A 15,915-nucleotide genomic window follows, 5' to 3' on the forward strand; every position below is an offset into this window, starting at 1 on the left:
ATTCTTGCCTGGAGAATCCCCATGGACAGAGGAGCCTGAAGGGCTACAGTTCATGGGGTCACAAAGAGTTGGACATGATTGAGTCACTAAAACTTTCGCTATTTTTCTTTTTAAAATTATGAATCCTACTGCCAGGCAGACGTCTTTTCAGCTAGATTTTCTTTTCCTGCTCTCTTGAGCTGCTCAGAATCTGAACAGGTGTAGAGGTGAAATGCCAGAATTTGTCAGTGATATTACACCTGAAAAACTTGTACAAAAAGAAGGAGGAAAATTATAAAAGTCACACTGATGCCACTGCTAGGGGCCCAGATGACCAAGACATCTGGACCAGGCTAAGCAGAAGCATTATTGGTGTGGAGGTCTCCTTTGGGCAGTGGCCCTCATCCTGGTAAGATGTGTTAGACTCCAAGCAACAAATATGTCCCCAGTGTCCTGGATTCAGTTCCTGAACCAGACTCCAAGTCGCATCGTGTTCTTCTGAGCCCTGCACGTGTGCTTCCCTCTATCTGACGTACTTGCTCCCTTGCTCCTCCTTTTTCTATTTGGCTCCTTCTCGTTCATCCTGGAGGTCTCAGCTTAAATAGTGTTACCTCTGGGAGCCCACCTCGACCTCCTAGACTAAGTTAGGTGCCCCATGTTTGTTTCCCCACAACCCCCGGGACTTGAAAAGCACTGATCACACTGAATAATAGCTTCCTTTACTGTTTATATCCCCGTATAAACAATAGAGCTTCATGAGGCCAGGAGGCAGCTTTGCCTTGCATTCCTAATGTGGAGTAAGTTACTCAAAAGATATTGGTTGGATGGTTGAACAAACTACAGTCCAACCTGTCTGCTTCTTAGCTTACTCAGATACTCTCAGGCGGCCTCTCAGCTGTGGGACTGTCTAGTGTTTGTGAGCAGGGCTGAGAAGATGGCCAACACTGGCCGTGATGCCTAACAGGTTCCCAAGAAGCAGAAATTCTTGGGACAAGTGAACCAGAGGTTTGGTGTGCAGCCTGGAACTTCTCAAAAACCAGTCTGGAAAGAATGAGATGGAAAAGGAGGATGTGTGTATGAAGAGGGAGGCAGGAAGCTTGGAAGTAGCTTCTCAAGACAAAGTGGGATGGTAGTATCTTGACCAGAAGCAGAGAATCAGAGATCAGGAAATCAGAGACCAGAATCAGAGATCAGAGAGAGTCAGCAGATGTCAGGGAGGGTTACAGGCAGATATTTTGGAATGATTTAACACCCAAGGGCAAGAAAGACACCAAGAACTGACACCAGAAGCTAGTCTTGCTTTTCCAGCTTAGAAGCTGGCCATAACGTGGCTGGTTGTCAAAAAGCACAGGCTCTCAAACCCTCTATTCTTAAGGAGCTTTCGTTTTTTTCTGCACTATGAAACAGTGCAGCTAAAAAAAAAAAATCACTTTTGAAGACTTTCCATGGTCCTCAACATAGAGTCAAATTTCTTAATATGGCCTGCAAAATCTGTCTGACCAGCCTCATCTTTTTCCTAAGGCAATGAAGGAATATGAGTGGCTCCAACCTAGAATGGACTGGATTTTCTGTAATCAGAAGAATCTGGAAAAGGAGAATAACTCTAGCCTGGTTCTTCAAACAAATCTGGAAGTTCCACCTGTTAAAACAGGAATGAACTTTCTCCAGGGGCCAGGTGACAAGAACTCCCTTCCTCTACGTGTAGCCTCTATCTCCTCAGTCTTCTGGGTCTGGGGATGCTGGGACCCCATCCCTCCTCAGTCTGATGGCTGAGTTGTTTCTGGGGCTGAGCAATCTGGTCCCTCCCTACTTGTTCCCCTTATCCAAGGCAGGCGGAGGGGGGCTCTAGTAATAAAACATGGGTAATCCTGACTTCAGGAGTGGGCCCACCATCCCCGCCATGGATAATACCCTGAGATTTGTCAGGCAGGCAAGTTACCTCCTCGGCCCTCACTGGCAGCCGGCTTCACCTGGATAGGACGATTCATCTGAAAGACATCGGACCAACACACCCCATCAGCACGACCGCCTGGTCCTGGGGCCCCGCCTTCTCCATCCCTGGACTTCTCAGGATCTAAGCCCTCACTCCACCACTCTATACCCCACCACTCTCACACAGGAATTATAGATTTTCTCCAAGATTCCTCCCTTAAATGCAGGACTTTAGAAGGTGCTAAAGCCTGAGGATTAGGCCATACGAAGCTCAGGGCAAGTAGAGGAGGGAATGTGGAGGCTAAAGAGATTCTCCTGCCTTGGGCTCTGTGCACAGACCATGTGAGGCCTGCCCCTCTGGCTCCTGGACTTCCTCTGGGTGAGAGGAATTGGGTAGCAGGGTAGAACTGATACTGCAGATTTGTGTTTTGTGTCTAAGACTGAGAATATAATTTCTATGTGTCATTTAAACAATCTGGGAATCAAGATTTAGTGTTGTCTACCCCCAACTCTGCCGTTTAGTGGTTGTATGACTTAGAGTAAGCCATCCTCGCTTGGATTCAACTTGTCAAACGAGAAAAACCTCCCCCAAGTTTCTACGTCACTATAGTCTACATTCACCCTCCCAGTCCTCTCGCTGGGCACCCTCTACCCTGAGGATGCTGGAGTTCTCCAGGGTACTATCCTCGGCCCCACTCACCCCACTCTTCCCTTTCACCCTGAAGAGTCTCATCCACACCCACAGCCTCTGCTCCTGTCCCCACAGGGCTGACTCAGAGCTCTGCGTCTCCAGCCTGGACCTCCTGCCTGAGCTTGAGCCCCTTGTGGCCAGCTGCTTGCTGGACACCCCGACTAGAAAGTCCACTGGTACCTTCCACTGAACACACCCAAACCAGAGCTCATCTCTTTGCCCAGACCTGATCCTTCCAGTCATCCAAGCTGTAAACCTGGAAAGCAGCTTGGCTCCTTCCTCCCTCCCTTCCCCCACCAACCGATTTCACCTTCTAATTCAGGGGTTCCCTGATCAGGGGTAGATATGAATCACCCGGGAACCATATCAGACTCTCAAGTTGGGGGAACTGTATCATTCATTGGTAAACGCTCCCAGGTGATTTCGATATACACCCCACCCACTCCCATCCCCCAACCACCCTGAGAGAATTCATGATTGAATCCCCATCTCACCTTCCTCTCATGGGTGTTGTGGGGATCACATGAGATAATGGGGACGCAAAAGGTCTTTGTAAACTGCCAGGAGCTGGGTGCGTAGGACGTGAGGAATTATTGTTGGGGGGCAGACAGCTGAGTGCTGGGAGGAATGAACCGCAGCCTTCCTGTTCGTGGAGGAAGGGGTACTGATGCCCATCTGGCCTGAGAAGGTGATGATCTGACCCCCTCCCCTCAGGAAATGCAATGCTTCTGCACCAATCAGGGGCCACTCCATCCTCTACCAGTGTGCTTGTTGCCGAGACAACGGGCAGCTTCCTGTTACCATAGCCACAAGTGCTACCCAGTAACCATGGTAACGCCCTGGCAGTCACAGTTGAGCAATTTCCTTTGGATCAAATTTGGAGGAGGGGGAGTGGGGAGGGCTTTAAAAAAAAAAAAAAAAAAAGGAAAGGAAAACAGGCCAAGCCTGAACCAGCACAATCCCCCTCCCTCCCAGGACTCAGGTTCTTATGCGCTCTGACACACCCGCCCGCTGGTGGTGGAGCACCTGCAGAGGACCAGGTTGTGGATGGGGGCCGAGACACCGACAGGACACAGGCTTCAGTCTAGAGGGGATGACAGATCAATCCAAGCAGATCAGGGTGAGCTGGACAGGTCTGGACTGGCCTGGACCAGGGACCGGGAGGACAGGACCCCTCCCTGGACATGGCCACCTGTGACTGTGGAGGAGAGACCAAGAGACAGAGCCATGGAGAGCAGAGACACAGGGAGAGATGAAGAGACACAGGAAGACAGAAATGATAAGAGAGTAAAACGGACCTGCAAAGGGGCAAGGAAAGAAATACTGGTGGAGACGAGAAGGAATTGAGGGGATAGGGGTCAGGAAGGGAGCATAGGAAAGGGAGGGGGGAGTGTGGCAGCAGGGGAGAAGCCTGGGGTGGGGGCCAGTGATGGTGAGCAAGACCATCATTATTTTATTAGTTCTTAAATAGATTCTAAGAATTTCTCTCTGGAGCCTAGAGTGATGAGCACATGTGACAGCAGTTTCCATGGCAGCTGCCTCCCCGGCTGGGTTTCTGGGGAGATGGAGCTCATTGGGGCTCTGGAGGATGTCCCTTCCCCCAGCCCCCACTGCACCACTCTTTGATGGAGAGTGGGCATTAGGTGGTACATAAACATCCCACGTGGACCTGGCAGAGTCCAGGTCTCAGAGGGTGGGCACCTAGACTTTCCACCACTCAGCCATGTTGTCAGTATTCCCAGAACTCTGAAGAGCCCTGAGCTGGGCCCTTCAGGAGAGACAGCAATGACCCTGGGACCCTGTCCTTAAAGGGTAAAATAATGTCACCATTTCCCAAGAGCCCACTATGTGCCAGGCCCTTCCTGGGGCACTGTATATACACTGTCTCTAAATTCCTTCCAAACACCCTACAAGAGAATGTTGTTGTTCCCATAGTACAGATGAGAAAGTTGAGGCTGCTGCTGCTGCTGCTGCTGCTGCGCTAAGTCGCTTCAGTCGTGTTCGACTCTGTGCAACCCCATAGATGGCAGCCCACCAGGCTCCCCCGTCCCTGGGATTCTCCAGGCAAGAACACTGGAGTGGGTTGCCATTTCCTTCTCCAATGCATAAAAGTGAAAAGTGAAAGTGAAGTCACTCAGTCGTGTCTGACCCTCAGCGACCCCATGGACTACAGCCTTCCAGGCTCCTCCATCCATGGGATTTTCCAAGCAAGAGTACTGGAGTAGGGTGCCATTGCCTTTGGGGGAGGCTAAATCACTTGTCTGAGATGACATGGTGCTTGAGCTGGGATTTGCCCCCTGGTCTGTCTGACATTGAAGTCCATGATTTTCCCTCAAGTTGCTCAACTCTGTTCTGAAGGCATGAACACAAATGAGGAACAGAGGGGCCAGGACCAGGGGAGGAGTGCAAGGTGAAGTGCTGTGGGAGAGGCTGACTCTAGCTGGAGAGGCTGGCTCAGGGATGGCTTTGTGGAGCAGGCAGAGTTTGAGCTGGGTCTTGCAGCACTGGGGTCACTGGGCCATCGTGGGAGGGGCAGGGCTGGAGGCTGAACATTCCAGATGGCTGGGGTATGGACAGGGAGACGCAAGTCTGAAAGAGTAAGGGTTTTCAGGTAGGCGCCTGACATTGAGGGGGCTAGTGAGTGAAAGTTGCTCAGTCGTGTCCAACTGTTTGTGACCCCATGGACTATACAGTCCATGGAATTCTCCAGGCCAGAATACTGGAGTATTCTTGGGCTTCCCTGGTGGGAAGATGAATTGAGAGAATATTACTATATGTAAAATAGATGACCAAAGCAAGCTTGATGCGTGAAGCAAGGCACCCATAGCCAGTGAGTGCTCTGATGACGATGATGATGATGAAAGTCGCTCAGTTGTGTCTGACTCTTTGCGACCCCATGGACTATATATAGTCCATGGAATTCTCCAGGCCAGAATACTGGAGTGGGTAGCCTTTCCCTTCTTTAGGGGATCTTCCCAACCCAGGGATTGAACCCAGGTCTCCTGCATCGCAGGAGTATTCTTTACCAGCTGAGCCATTAGGGGGCTAGGGTAGTACAAATTTCTCCCAGTCAGATAGATGTGGATTTAGATCCTGGCTTCATCAGTACAGTTTACTAAAAGGTCTCTGAGCCTCAGTAGCCACATTAGTAAAAGGGGATTCATGATCCTACTTTGAAGGGGTGTGGTGAAAGTGACAAAAGCTAGATCTTAGTAGATGCACCAGATGTTATACGTTTTTTGTTTGTGTTTGTGTTTTAAATGGAAGGATGTGAAATTGAAAAGTCAGAAGCCAGATCAGGGCAGGTTGTGAAAACTATGATGAGGAAGTTTGTTGTATTTCAAAGGCAGCAGAGATCTAGGGAAGTAGGGGAAGAATCTGTCTTATGAAGGATCCCATGAACTGTCATTATGCAGAGTAAGGATTGGAAAGGGAAAAATTAGAGGCAGGAAGATCAGTGATACAGGTAAGGGTTGAGGGTGACCTGGATCAGGGCAGAAGGAAATGGACAGATTCAAGAGATATTGAGGAAGAATGAACTGGACTAAAGTTGTATTGAATATGGGGAATGAGGGAGAGGAGGAAATTCTGACTGACAGGTTTCTGGCTTAGGTGTTGGGGAAGTTGGTAGTTTGGCAGGTAGGAGGTGCAGGGCAGGAGCCCAAGATGGTGATGACTGAGTTGGGAAAAGGAATGCTCCCCTAGGCTCTGACCTTCAGTCTCCACTGGGAAGTGGTTGGGGAGGGCATCCAGTATTTGGGTATGTTGTCTGTGACTGGAGGAGAAAGAGAGATGCCCACATGAGTTACCTGGGCAACCCTACCTGCTTCATTCCTTCCACAGCCAGGGGAGGGATGTGGGAGTGGGGTGAAGTACCCACGATTCCCCTTTGAAGAAAGAAGGCATTGCCTCCTTGGTCAAGCACTTGTCATGGGACCTCAGGGGAGCTCTTGCCCTTGGCTGAACACTTGTTCCCCTGAGTTTCCCAAGTCCAGGCCTATGTCTGCTTCAGGACCTAGCTCTGGAGGGGAAGTCAAGGGAGAGTATGTCAGAAAAAGGAGAGAACAACCCACTCCAGGCCATGGAATGGAGAAGGTCAGCAGCAGCACAGACACACGCTGGGTCCTGATCCTTCTGCCTCTGTGAGCAGCAAGGAAGGCCACACCTTACTCCTCCCTGCTTAGCCTGCTTACAGTTCCTGCCTTTGGACTCCGCATCTCCTTCTTCAGACTCTTCTGTCTGATGCTAACTATTCCCTCCACTTGGCACTCATGATACCCTCAGCCCCTTCCCCTCACTGTGGGAAGACTGTTTATTGTAACCTCCCCAAAGACGGGGCTCCTGGTGGGTCTAAGAGAGGTGTCATGGGTGCAAGAGAGAGCTGAGCAGATAAAAAGGAAACCACCACGGTCAGCACTTTGTTCTGCCTCACCCCCTTCCTGTAATTCAGTCCACTCCCGAGTCCCATTCGTTCTAGGGTCTGTACAGATGACAAATCCATCCTCTCCTCTCCATCCCTGCCTCAATCCCAGCTCCACGCCAGTGTCATATTCACCTGCACTCAAGTAACTGTGTCCAGAGGGTCACCTGCCTCCCGCAGTGCTTCCTCTCCATGCCAGCCTCACTCCATATCCAGAGTGATCTTTTAATACCAGTCCCTCTCTCTCCCCTGCGCCAAATGCACCCACAGTTCCCCATTGTAAGCCTCCAATAAAGCCCGAGATCCTAAGACTGGGAGCCCAAACCTGTTAGTCCTGCGTCCCCTGTTGTCCTGTACATGTGATCCTCTCCATTCAGCTGGAGCCTTAGCCATCTCCACTGGACACCTTCCCTGCCAGTTCTCACAATGTTCCCAAGATTCCAGAAGTAGCCTTTGTCTTTTGGGTTTCTAGGCCCTCAAACATGATGATCATGATTCAGCTCAGATAGCATCTCCACCCCCTCCACTCCTGATGCCTCTTTTATGTGCCCAGAGGTAAACCCCACTGAGGTGCAGTGGGTTATTTCTGGGCTGGAAGCTCCTTGAAGGCAAAGGCGCCAGCTCACGCAATGAGCAGGTGCTAGCACATTCAGTGCATCTGTGTGAGATACAGACAGGCAAATTAGATACTGTGGACAAATTAGGAAGAATGGGGCTGACGCAGTCCTATGATCATGAGCATGGCTGTGTCAACAGAGCATGGCTAGACTGCAGCCCCCGTTTGCCTTTTTCACTCAAGCTCTTTCACGCAGGACACAACCTGCAAAAGCAAGTGTACTCAGTGTTTGAAGGGGTGGATGCCCAGGGAAAAGGAGATCATGAGCATGAGGAGAGACAAGCGAGGGAGGGGGCACCTTCTGAATCCTGGAAGGCAGGGCCAAGGTCGGGCCTCACTTTCTCCAGGTGGATTCCGGAGCCTGAAGTGAGGCTGAAAGAAGCCGCTCCAGCTTCCTGGGGAAGAGGCTGCAGAAGCTGGGACAACCACTGAGGTCTGAAGGGAGTCCTGATTTGGGAGCCAAGCTTTAATAGGTGATAGAAATTAGCACGGAGCTGGTAGAGAGGGGTGGGGGAGGTACCAGCTGGGCAGACACCATGAAATTTCTCCTAGGGGTTCAGGCTTTCTCTTTGAATTTGACCCAGCTTTTCTTAACCCCACAGTGACAGTGTGAGTGTCTCCAGTAGGAGTCCAGATTGAAGTCTTATCTGTGCTTCTCCAGCAGGTGGCAGTGTGCCCAGGACCCTGAGCCTACAGGGAGCTGGGCACCTTCCCTCTCCATGCTGGTGGGCCCAAGGCCAGGTGACTAAAGCTGCTGCTGCCCCTGGCAGGCCCAGAGGAAAGATGGATGGCTCGGCCAATGCTGGGGCTAGCCAACAAGGCCATTGATTTTCATTTAGGAGAATAATTAAATATTAATTTTCACTTTGTTAAGCTGAGGAGGGTGAACCAAGCCAATCCTGGCAGTATCAGAGGAAGTCAGGCCATATTGGAAGCCTGAGGATGACAGGGTCAGAGGGGCCAGGTGTACCCAGTCATCATCTGCTCTAGAACCTTTGTCCCCTGTCTGCCACCAGCCTGGCTGGTAACAGTGCAGTGGCTAAGTGAATGAGTTCTGGAGCCTGACTACCTAGGCTCAAAGCCCTGATCTTCCCATCAGTAACTACCCGACCTTGGGCAAGTCACTTGTTCTCCATGACTCAATTTCCTCATCTATAAAATGTGAATGCCATAACAATACCTTCTTCATAGAGGATTAAATGACTTTGAACATGTCAAGTGCTAGGAACACTGTCGCTATCAATACATGTTAGTTATTATTTCTTTTCCTTCCCAGAAATAACCCTAGTAGTATAGCGCTTCACTGTCCTGATCTCAGGTGCCCTCAGCCCGATAGAGTCCACCAGGTACCCCTTCACTTGTGGAGCCCTGTGGCTGGTTGAGGAGGGGATTTTTTTCTTTATTATTTGTTTATTTGGCTGCACCAGGTTTTAGCTGCATGTGGGATCTTTAGTTGCAGCATACAGACTCTTAGTTGTCGCATTCAGAATCTAGTTCCCTGCACGCATGTGCATGCTGAGTTGCTTTAGTCGTGTCCGACTCTTTGTGATCCTATGGACCATAGCCCACCAGACTCCTCTGTCTATTCAGTTCTCCAGGCAAGAATACTGGAGTGGGTTGCCAGCCCTTCCTCCAGGGGATCTTCCCAACCCAGGGACAGAACCAGAGTGTCCGACAGCTCCCGTACTGACAGGTGGGTTCTTTACCACTAGTGCCACCTGGGAAGCCCTGTAGTTCCCTGACCAGGGATCAAACCCAGATACCCTGTGGATTTTTGTGTTCTTTTTCGCTATACAATAGATCCTTATTGATTATCCATTTTGAATATAGTAGTGTGTCCTAGCTATCCCTTTCCCCAGGCAACCGTAAGTTCATTTTCTCAATTCGTGAGTCTCTATTTTGTAGGTTCATTTATATCATTTCTTGTTAGATTCCACATATAAGGGATGTCATATGATATTCCTCTTTCTCTAACTTACTTCACTCAGTGTGACACTCTCTAGGTCCATCCATGTTGCTGCAAATGGCATTATTTCATTCTTTTTAATGGCTGAGTAATATGCCATTGTATATATGTGCCATATCTTCCTTATACGCTCCTCTGCTGGATCCCCTGCATTGGGAGCACAGAGTCGTAGCCACTGGGCCATCAGGGAAGTCCCTGCGGGGGATTTGTTCTCCCAGATTTCATCTTAGTTTTTTCAGTGTCTTCTGTTAGCTTTCAGGATAAAGTCCAAACCCTTCACCGTGGGATTCAAAGTTTCCCCTTCAACCATAGCCCTCTGTGGATCTTCTCTCCAGTCTGGCCCGTGCTCATGTGGGGACCCTCCTCTACACTCCCAGCCCCATTTCACACCCATCTGTTCCTGTTGTCTCTGCACCTTTACCATGATGTTTGCCATATATGGAGTCTTATCACTTGTCTCCCTGACTCTTAATTCTAGCGACAGAAGTCATTTACTCCCAAGGGTGGATGCATAATGACTTCTACTATCACTCCTAGTAATGCTGCTGTTACTACTACTACCATCAGCTAACCTGTACTGAATACTTACTGTCTGCCAAGATTTGTGTTAAGCACTTTATATGACTTAGTTTATTTAATTATTATCACAGCCCTACAAGCTCAATTTCACAGAGGAGGAAAGCCTAGGCTTAGAGCGGTAAAGACTTGCCCAAGGTCATAGAGTTAGTGAGTGGTAGGTCCTGGATTGACACCCAGGTCTGTCTAGCTCCAGAGCCTGCCTACAGAGGATTGGTGAGGGTGATAAGTTGGTGTTGCGGTGGCAGTGGTGGATTTAGTTGCTCAGTCTTGTCTGACTCTTAGCGACCCCATGGACTGTACCCCACCAGGCTTCTCTGTCCATGGGATTCTCCAGGCAAGAATACTGGAGTGGGTTGCCATTTCCTTCTCCAGGGGATATTCTCTACCCAGGGACTGAACCCGGGTCTCCTGCATTGCAGGGTGGTTCTTTACCACTGAGTCATCCAGGAAGCCCACATTGGTGTTACTTGGCACTGAGCCTTCAAGACCCATGCTCAAGTTCCTTCAATTACAAGGATTGGTTCTAGGACCTGACACCCCATTAACAGCTTGATCAGCTCTAAGTAAAGCTTGTCTTTTTTTAAAAATGTAATTTCATTTTAATTTTCATATTTTGATTGCACTATGCGGCTTGGAGGGTTTTAGTTCCTTAACCAGGGCTTGAACCTGGGACCTCAAGCAGTGAGGGTGGAGTCCTAATCATTAGACCACCAGAGAATTCCCTGAAGTTTGTTTTATTGCTGGAGGGCTCTGATGATGAGAAATGAATTCTTTATACTGAGCTGAAATTAATGTGGCTGTTTTTTATACCCCACTGATCCTGGTCCTGCCCTATGGGGATACCCATAGAAGACCAAATCCTTCTTCAGGATCTGAAGGTGGGTACCCACCCCAGCAGTAATATGTATTGAGATCTTACTCTATACCAGGTACTTGCTAAGCCTCAGTTAATCCCCCCAATAGTCCAGTGAGCTAAGCATTAGTATTACCCACTCCCTATAGGTGAGGAATTGAAGCTTGAATGTCTAAGTAATGTATCTGAAGATACAGAAATGCTAAATGGCAGAGCTGGGATTCAACTCCAGTCTATGAGACTCAAAAACTAGTATTTGTAATTATTATGTTATGATGTCTCCCTATTGTAGCCCTCACTAAACCCTGTCCAGCTAAATATCCCTGATTCTTCAAATTATCATGCCATAATATATTTTATGTCCCTATACCATCCAAGTCTCTTTCTGGTAGGCTCAGGACCCTCTTAATCCTGAGGCCTGGAATTGGATATATTCCCAGGCTTGGCCTGCCCAGGACAACAGCATTCTTGCTCTAGACATGTCACTCCTTGGACAAGAGAAAATGAAACTGTGTAGTATGACTTGCTCCTGGTGAACCCTAGTTCCCCAAGTGTTAGGAACACTAGTCCCTAACGATTGCCACTTTCTTCCTTCAGCAGTAGGTCCTGCTTTGTCTTCTGTCTAGCGATTAGCCATCAGCCAAGGCCATATCAAGTGCCACTGATGTGCACTGGCCCAGCTGCCTGTAGAATGAGATCTCTTTTAACCTTGATCTAAGTGTTTGGAGGTGTGGAAGGAAAGCAATATTGGTGAGTCAAGACACCCAAAAAGAATTACAGGAAGAGGATCATCCAGGACCCCAGAACTCGAAGAAATGGGATACCAGCCCAGCAGAGCCTCTCCCCTGTGTATCTGCAAATATGCTCACACCAGTGACAAATGACACCTAACATCATGATTTTAGCCAAATCGACAAATTCTAGCATAGCTCACAAGAGTAATGACTTTCCTAAAAGATGGGAATAGTACACTTGGCCCAAGAGTCTCAGGCCTATTTCTTTGGACCAGAAGACTGAATATAACATATAACCTGTAGCTGTTAAGGGTACAGGTAAGTCCTCTGCTAGAAAGATGACTCTTCTTCTAGTTCCTGATCCCAACCCAGCCACCACATGCTGCTTTGGCAAGCACATAGGGCATGTTCCCAGCCAGAAGTGGTTCCCACCGCCCCCCCCAACCCTGGTGGACTTACCCCTGGCAGGGTCTTCTGCTCGTGCAGCGCACTCTGGGCCTTGAGAGCAGAGTCCCGGGCGCAGTAGGTGAGGAAGGCACAGCCTGGGGAGGAAGAGGCTGGCTCAGGGGTTTTCCTGAAACCCCCAGATACTCTTCCTGGAAAGACCCTATTACACTGACAAACTCAAGGCCATTCTCCTTTCTACAAGGGTACTGCTTCTGAGAAGCCTTCTCTGCCTCCCACCTTCTCTGAAGGGAGGATCTTCATGTGCCCGTGTCACAGACTCTGGCTCCCTCACTCGCTCCTGGCCTTTTGCCTAGGGAACATGTGCACCCACACCCAATCACATATTCATGCAATCCCACATCTCCCCTCCCCACGCCAGCCATAAATCCTGTTGGGGTTAAAACTCCCTAAGCGGCTTTGCCTTCAGCTTTAACCCCAACCTCCCCCTTCCTTTTTGGATTCATACTCCTAAAGTCTCTAAGAATCAACCTCAATTCCTTCCCAACTCAGTTTCAGATGGGAGCAGACAGAAAAGGAGGAAGAAGGTTGGGAACCAAGCCCAGGACCCCACAACTCCTTCCTGATACCTCCTCCTAGTTTGAGTCTAAGGAATGGATTGATTTGAAGCTTGGGAGATGGAACTGGTTTAAGGACATCTTATAGACAGGAGCTTCTAGGGACTTCCAGTCCTATCCAAAGTACTTGATTCATCAACCCTCCCAGGACTACAGGATAGGGCCTCTTAAAGTGTTTTTATGCCCCAAACATGACTTCTCTAAAAGAATAAGTAGTTAAAGGGGAGAGAAGGAGTCTAAGTTGAACCAAAGGTTCAGTCCTACCCACTGTTTGTCCAGCCTCAGAACCTGTAGCCTGCTAGGAAGCATAGGGCCAAGACTTCTTCTGTTCCAAAAGTCATTCATTGAACACTCACTTACTCAGAAAAGATTTATTGAATACTTACTTCTTATAGTGGTATATTATGATGGCTTGAAGGTAAAGTGGTAACAAGACAGACACATTTCCTGCCCTCATGGGAATCATGTAAAGGATCATGAGGGAGACATATCTAAGTCCACACAATTGAGGAATGAATGTCTCAGAGAACACACTGAGCTCTCAATAACAGAGGGGGGTTGACAAGGTGATGGAAAGGGTAGTGATTATTTCAAGCAGAGAGAATAGTACATATTCTATTGGACGATTACATATTCTATAGGACTGAGTAAAGAATTCAGTGTGTTGGGGAAACAGATGGAAGGCCAGTATGGTTGAAGGTTGGTAACTGGGGGCAGATTGGCCAGAGAGGTATGCAGGGATCAGCTCATCTGTAACTTCAGTTTGGATTTTGAATTTTGTCCTAAGAACAGTAGAGAGCCACTAAAGGGTTTTAAGCAGGGTTGTGACATTAGGTCTGTGTTTTCAAGAAGAGCCTTCTGAGTAAAGGAAGGAAAAAGACTAAAGGAAGAGAAAGTGGATGTGGGAAACCATTAGGAGCTTGATGCAGTTTTCCACTTAGACCTCAGCAGACTTCAAAGGCAAATGGGAACATTTTATCCATGTGGCTGTCCTCTTAAGGTGGGCAGATATCTGCCATTCACTGGGTTAAAGAGACCTTAGAGAACTCCTGGAACAACCACTTATCATATCAATAGGAAAATTGATGCCCAGAAAGTATGCCAGTGGTAGGACAGGGTTTGGAATCTCCAACTCCTAGGCTGAGCTTGTTTTCAAAGCTGTGGCTTTGAAATACTGTGGCTGCCCCCTTCAGTATTCAGCCATCTAAAAGAAAATGAGTCACTCTGGCTTTTGGACGTCACTGTTGCTGGGGAGAAGGTGGAGAATATGTTGATTGGGAGACCCTCCCCATTGACCTTGCAAAGTAACCTTGCCTTCAAGAGTTGTGGGTTGATTTGGGGGAAAAAATCACCAAAACCTGATTCCGCTTACATCCCTGCTCCATCTTCCACCACCAAACCATATTAGCTGACGTCAGAACTGAGCAGGGCTGGGGCCCTGTCTGAAAGGCTCAAGGGCCTACTTGCTGCCAAAAGGAGCCCTGTGTGGACAGGGAGTGGAAGAACAGAAGGATAAAAAGACAGAGAAGCATGGCTTGAGGGACAGATGAATGGGGAAAAAAATAAACAGGAAGAATTAGAACTAAGTGGAGAGAGAGAAAGGATTAGGGAACAGTTCAGAAACTCTGATGGTGTTTGAGTGAGAAGAGTGAGAATTAAAGAGAATCTATACACTTCCTTTACTACAGATTGCTCAGAAAGACCAGCTTGTACTTACATACTGAAATAAATGTCTAAAAAATAAGACCATAAGTTGCTATGGATGGATGGGCAGTTGGGCAACTGGACTGCATTAGAAGGGATCTGGGTGGTATGGTCTTGTGGTTTCATGCCCTTTTAAAAATAACCCCACTCCAAAGGGTTTAAGATGCACTGCTACATATCTGGTCCCAGATCCTCTATGGACATTTTCCTGAAACTCCTACATTAGTGTGCCTAGGAACTCCCCAAAGCCTTTGAGTTGAAAAGGTGGCAGCCTGATTCCAGCTCTCAGCCCTTAGGAAAATACATTTAGCTGTTACCCAGGGCCCACCACTTCTCTCCTGGAAAGATCATGGAGGATAGTTGGAGACCCTCCCCTACTCCACAAATCCTGAAACTACAGCATGGTGAAGGTGGGGAGAGAAAAAGGTGATTCTTCTCAAATAATTTCCTTCCCATGCCTATGTATGATATGTGACTCTGGCCATCTTACTCCAGCCCAGCCTGGACAGACTTTTCTGCATGTAAACAAGCCTCCTCCCTCTCCCTACAGGAAGAAAGAGGTGTGGCAGGACAGGACCATGGTGCCTGTCTCTTGAACAGGGGCTGGGAGAAGACCACTTTCTGCCTCTTCAACTTGACCCACCCTGAGGCTCTGGTCCACAGGTTCTGGTCTAGGACCAGCTTGTGAGGAAGGGAAAGCCATAAAGAGGATTGGGAGTCCATAAAGAGGATTGGGAAGGGACAAATATGTGGCACGGGAGTGAGGAGATTAGAGAGTAAAAGAAGTGTGGGTTCAGCTGAGAGGACACCTGAGATGCGGGGGATGAGGGAGCACAGATGGCTGGAGTTCCTGCTGAGGTCAGAGTCCTGGACTCAGATCAGAAGAAGATAGTGTTGGGGTTCTGGATGGGAATGGAGAGACTGGGGCTATTCCTAAGCAAGAAGGTGGAATTTGGTGTTGAGAGCCTCCTGGGAAGGGAATTGGATTTTGTGATTTAGACGGGCCTGCATTCTGAAGAAGGCGAGAGTTTGGGTCTGTGGGATTTTAGGCTGGCAATCTGAATCAAAAAGAGGCTCCAGATATTGCCAGGTCTTAGAGGCAAGAATGAGGAGTGCAAGTCCAAAATGTGTGTAAATGTGGTTATCCCTGAATGGGCTGGCACCAGATTGGGGGGGGGGGTGATACAGGAATGATTGGGTCCAGGGTTTGGGAGACTGAGGGTGTCAGAGACTTAGAAGGTGGAATAAGTTCCCAAATTCCTGGATTTGGGCTGTCTGATGGGAAAGATGGAGGGAAGTCCAGCTGAAAGGCGGAGACTGTTAGGGTGTGAGAGCCGAGGGGTAGGGAGTTGGAGGTTAGAATAGAGAACACGCCAGGGGGCCAGAGTGATGATCAGAAGGAGGGTGTCAGAAAATTCT

The 15,915-nt window shown here is 48.7% G+C and overlaps 1 protein-coding gene and 1 long non-coding RNA gene across 8 annotated transcripts in view; one reads left to right on the forward strand and one right to left on the reverse strand.

Annotated features, from left to right (window-relative positions):
• CELF6 (CUGBP Elav-like family member 6) overlaps positions 1-15,915 on the reverse strand; it is a 30,710-nt gene that overhangs the window by 14,023 nt on the left and 772 nt on the right. For 5 of the 7 annotated variants that reach the window (NM_001205644.1, XM_005211364.5, XM_024997730.2 and 2 more), the window contains exons 2-3: positions 12,230-12,312; positions 1,919-1,967 (exon numbers count right to left, since the gene is read on the reverse strand). In NM_001205644.1, the coding sequence (NP_001192573.1) occupies positions 1,919-1,967; positions 12,230-12,312 (132 nt within the window). Of the gene's footprint in view, positions 1-1,918; positions 1,968-3,096; positions 3,263-12,229; positions 12,313-15,915 lie in introns of those variants that run through there. The other 2 variants (XM_010808973.4, XM_010808974.4) reach the window with 2 other exon arrangements.
• Positions 1-15,915, forward strand: part of LOC132346341 (uncharacterized) — a 76,266-nt gene that overhangs the window by 8,396 nt on the left and 51,955 nt on the right. The gene's annotated exons all lie outside the window — the stretch shown is intronic.

The sequence above is a fragment of the Bos taurus genome, chromosome 10 (genome assembly GCF_002263795.3).
Source record: "Bos taurus isolate L1 Dominette 01449 registration number 42190680 breed Hereford chromosome 10, ARS-UCD2.0, whole genome shotgun sequence".
NCBI lineage: Eukaryota > Metazoa > Chordata > Mammalia > Artiodactyla > Bovidae > Bos > Bos taurus.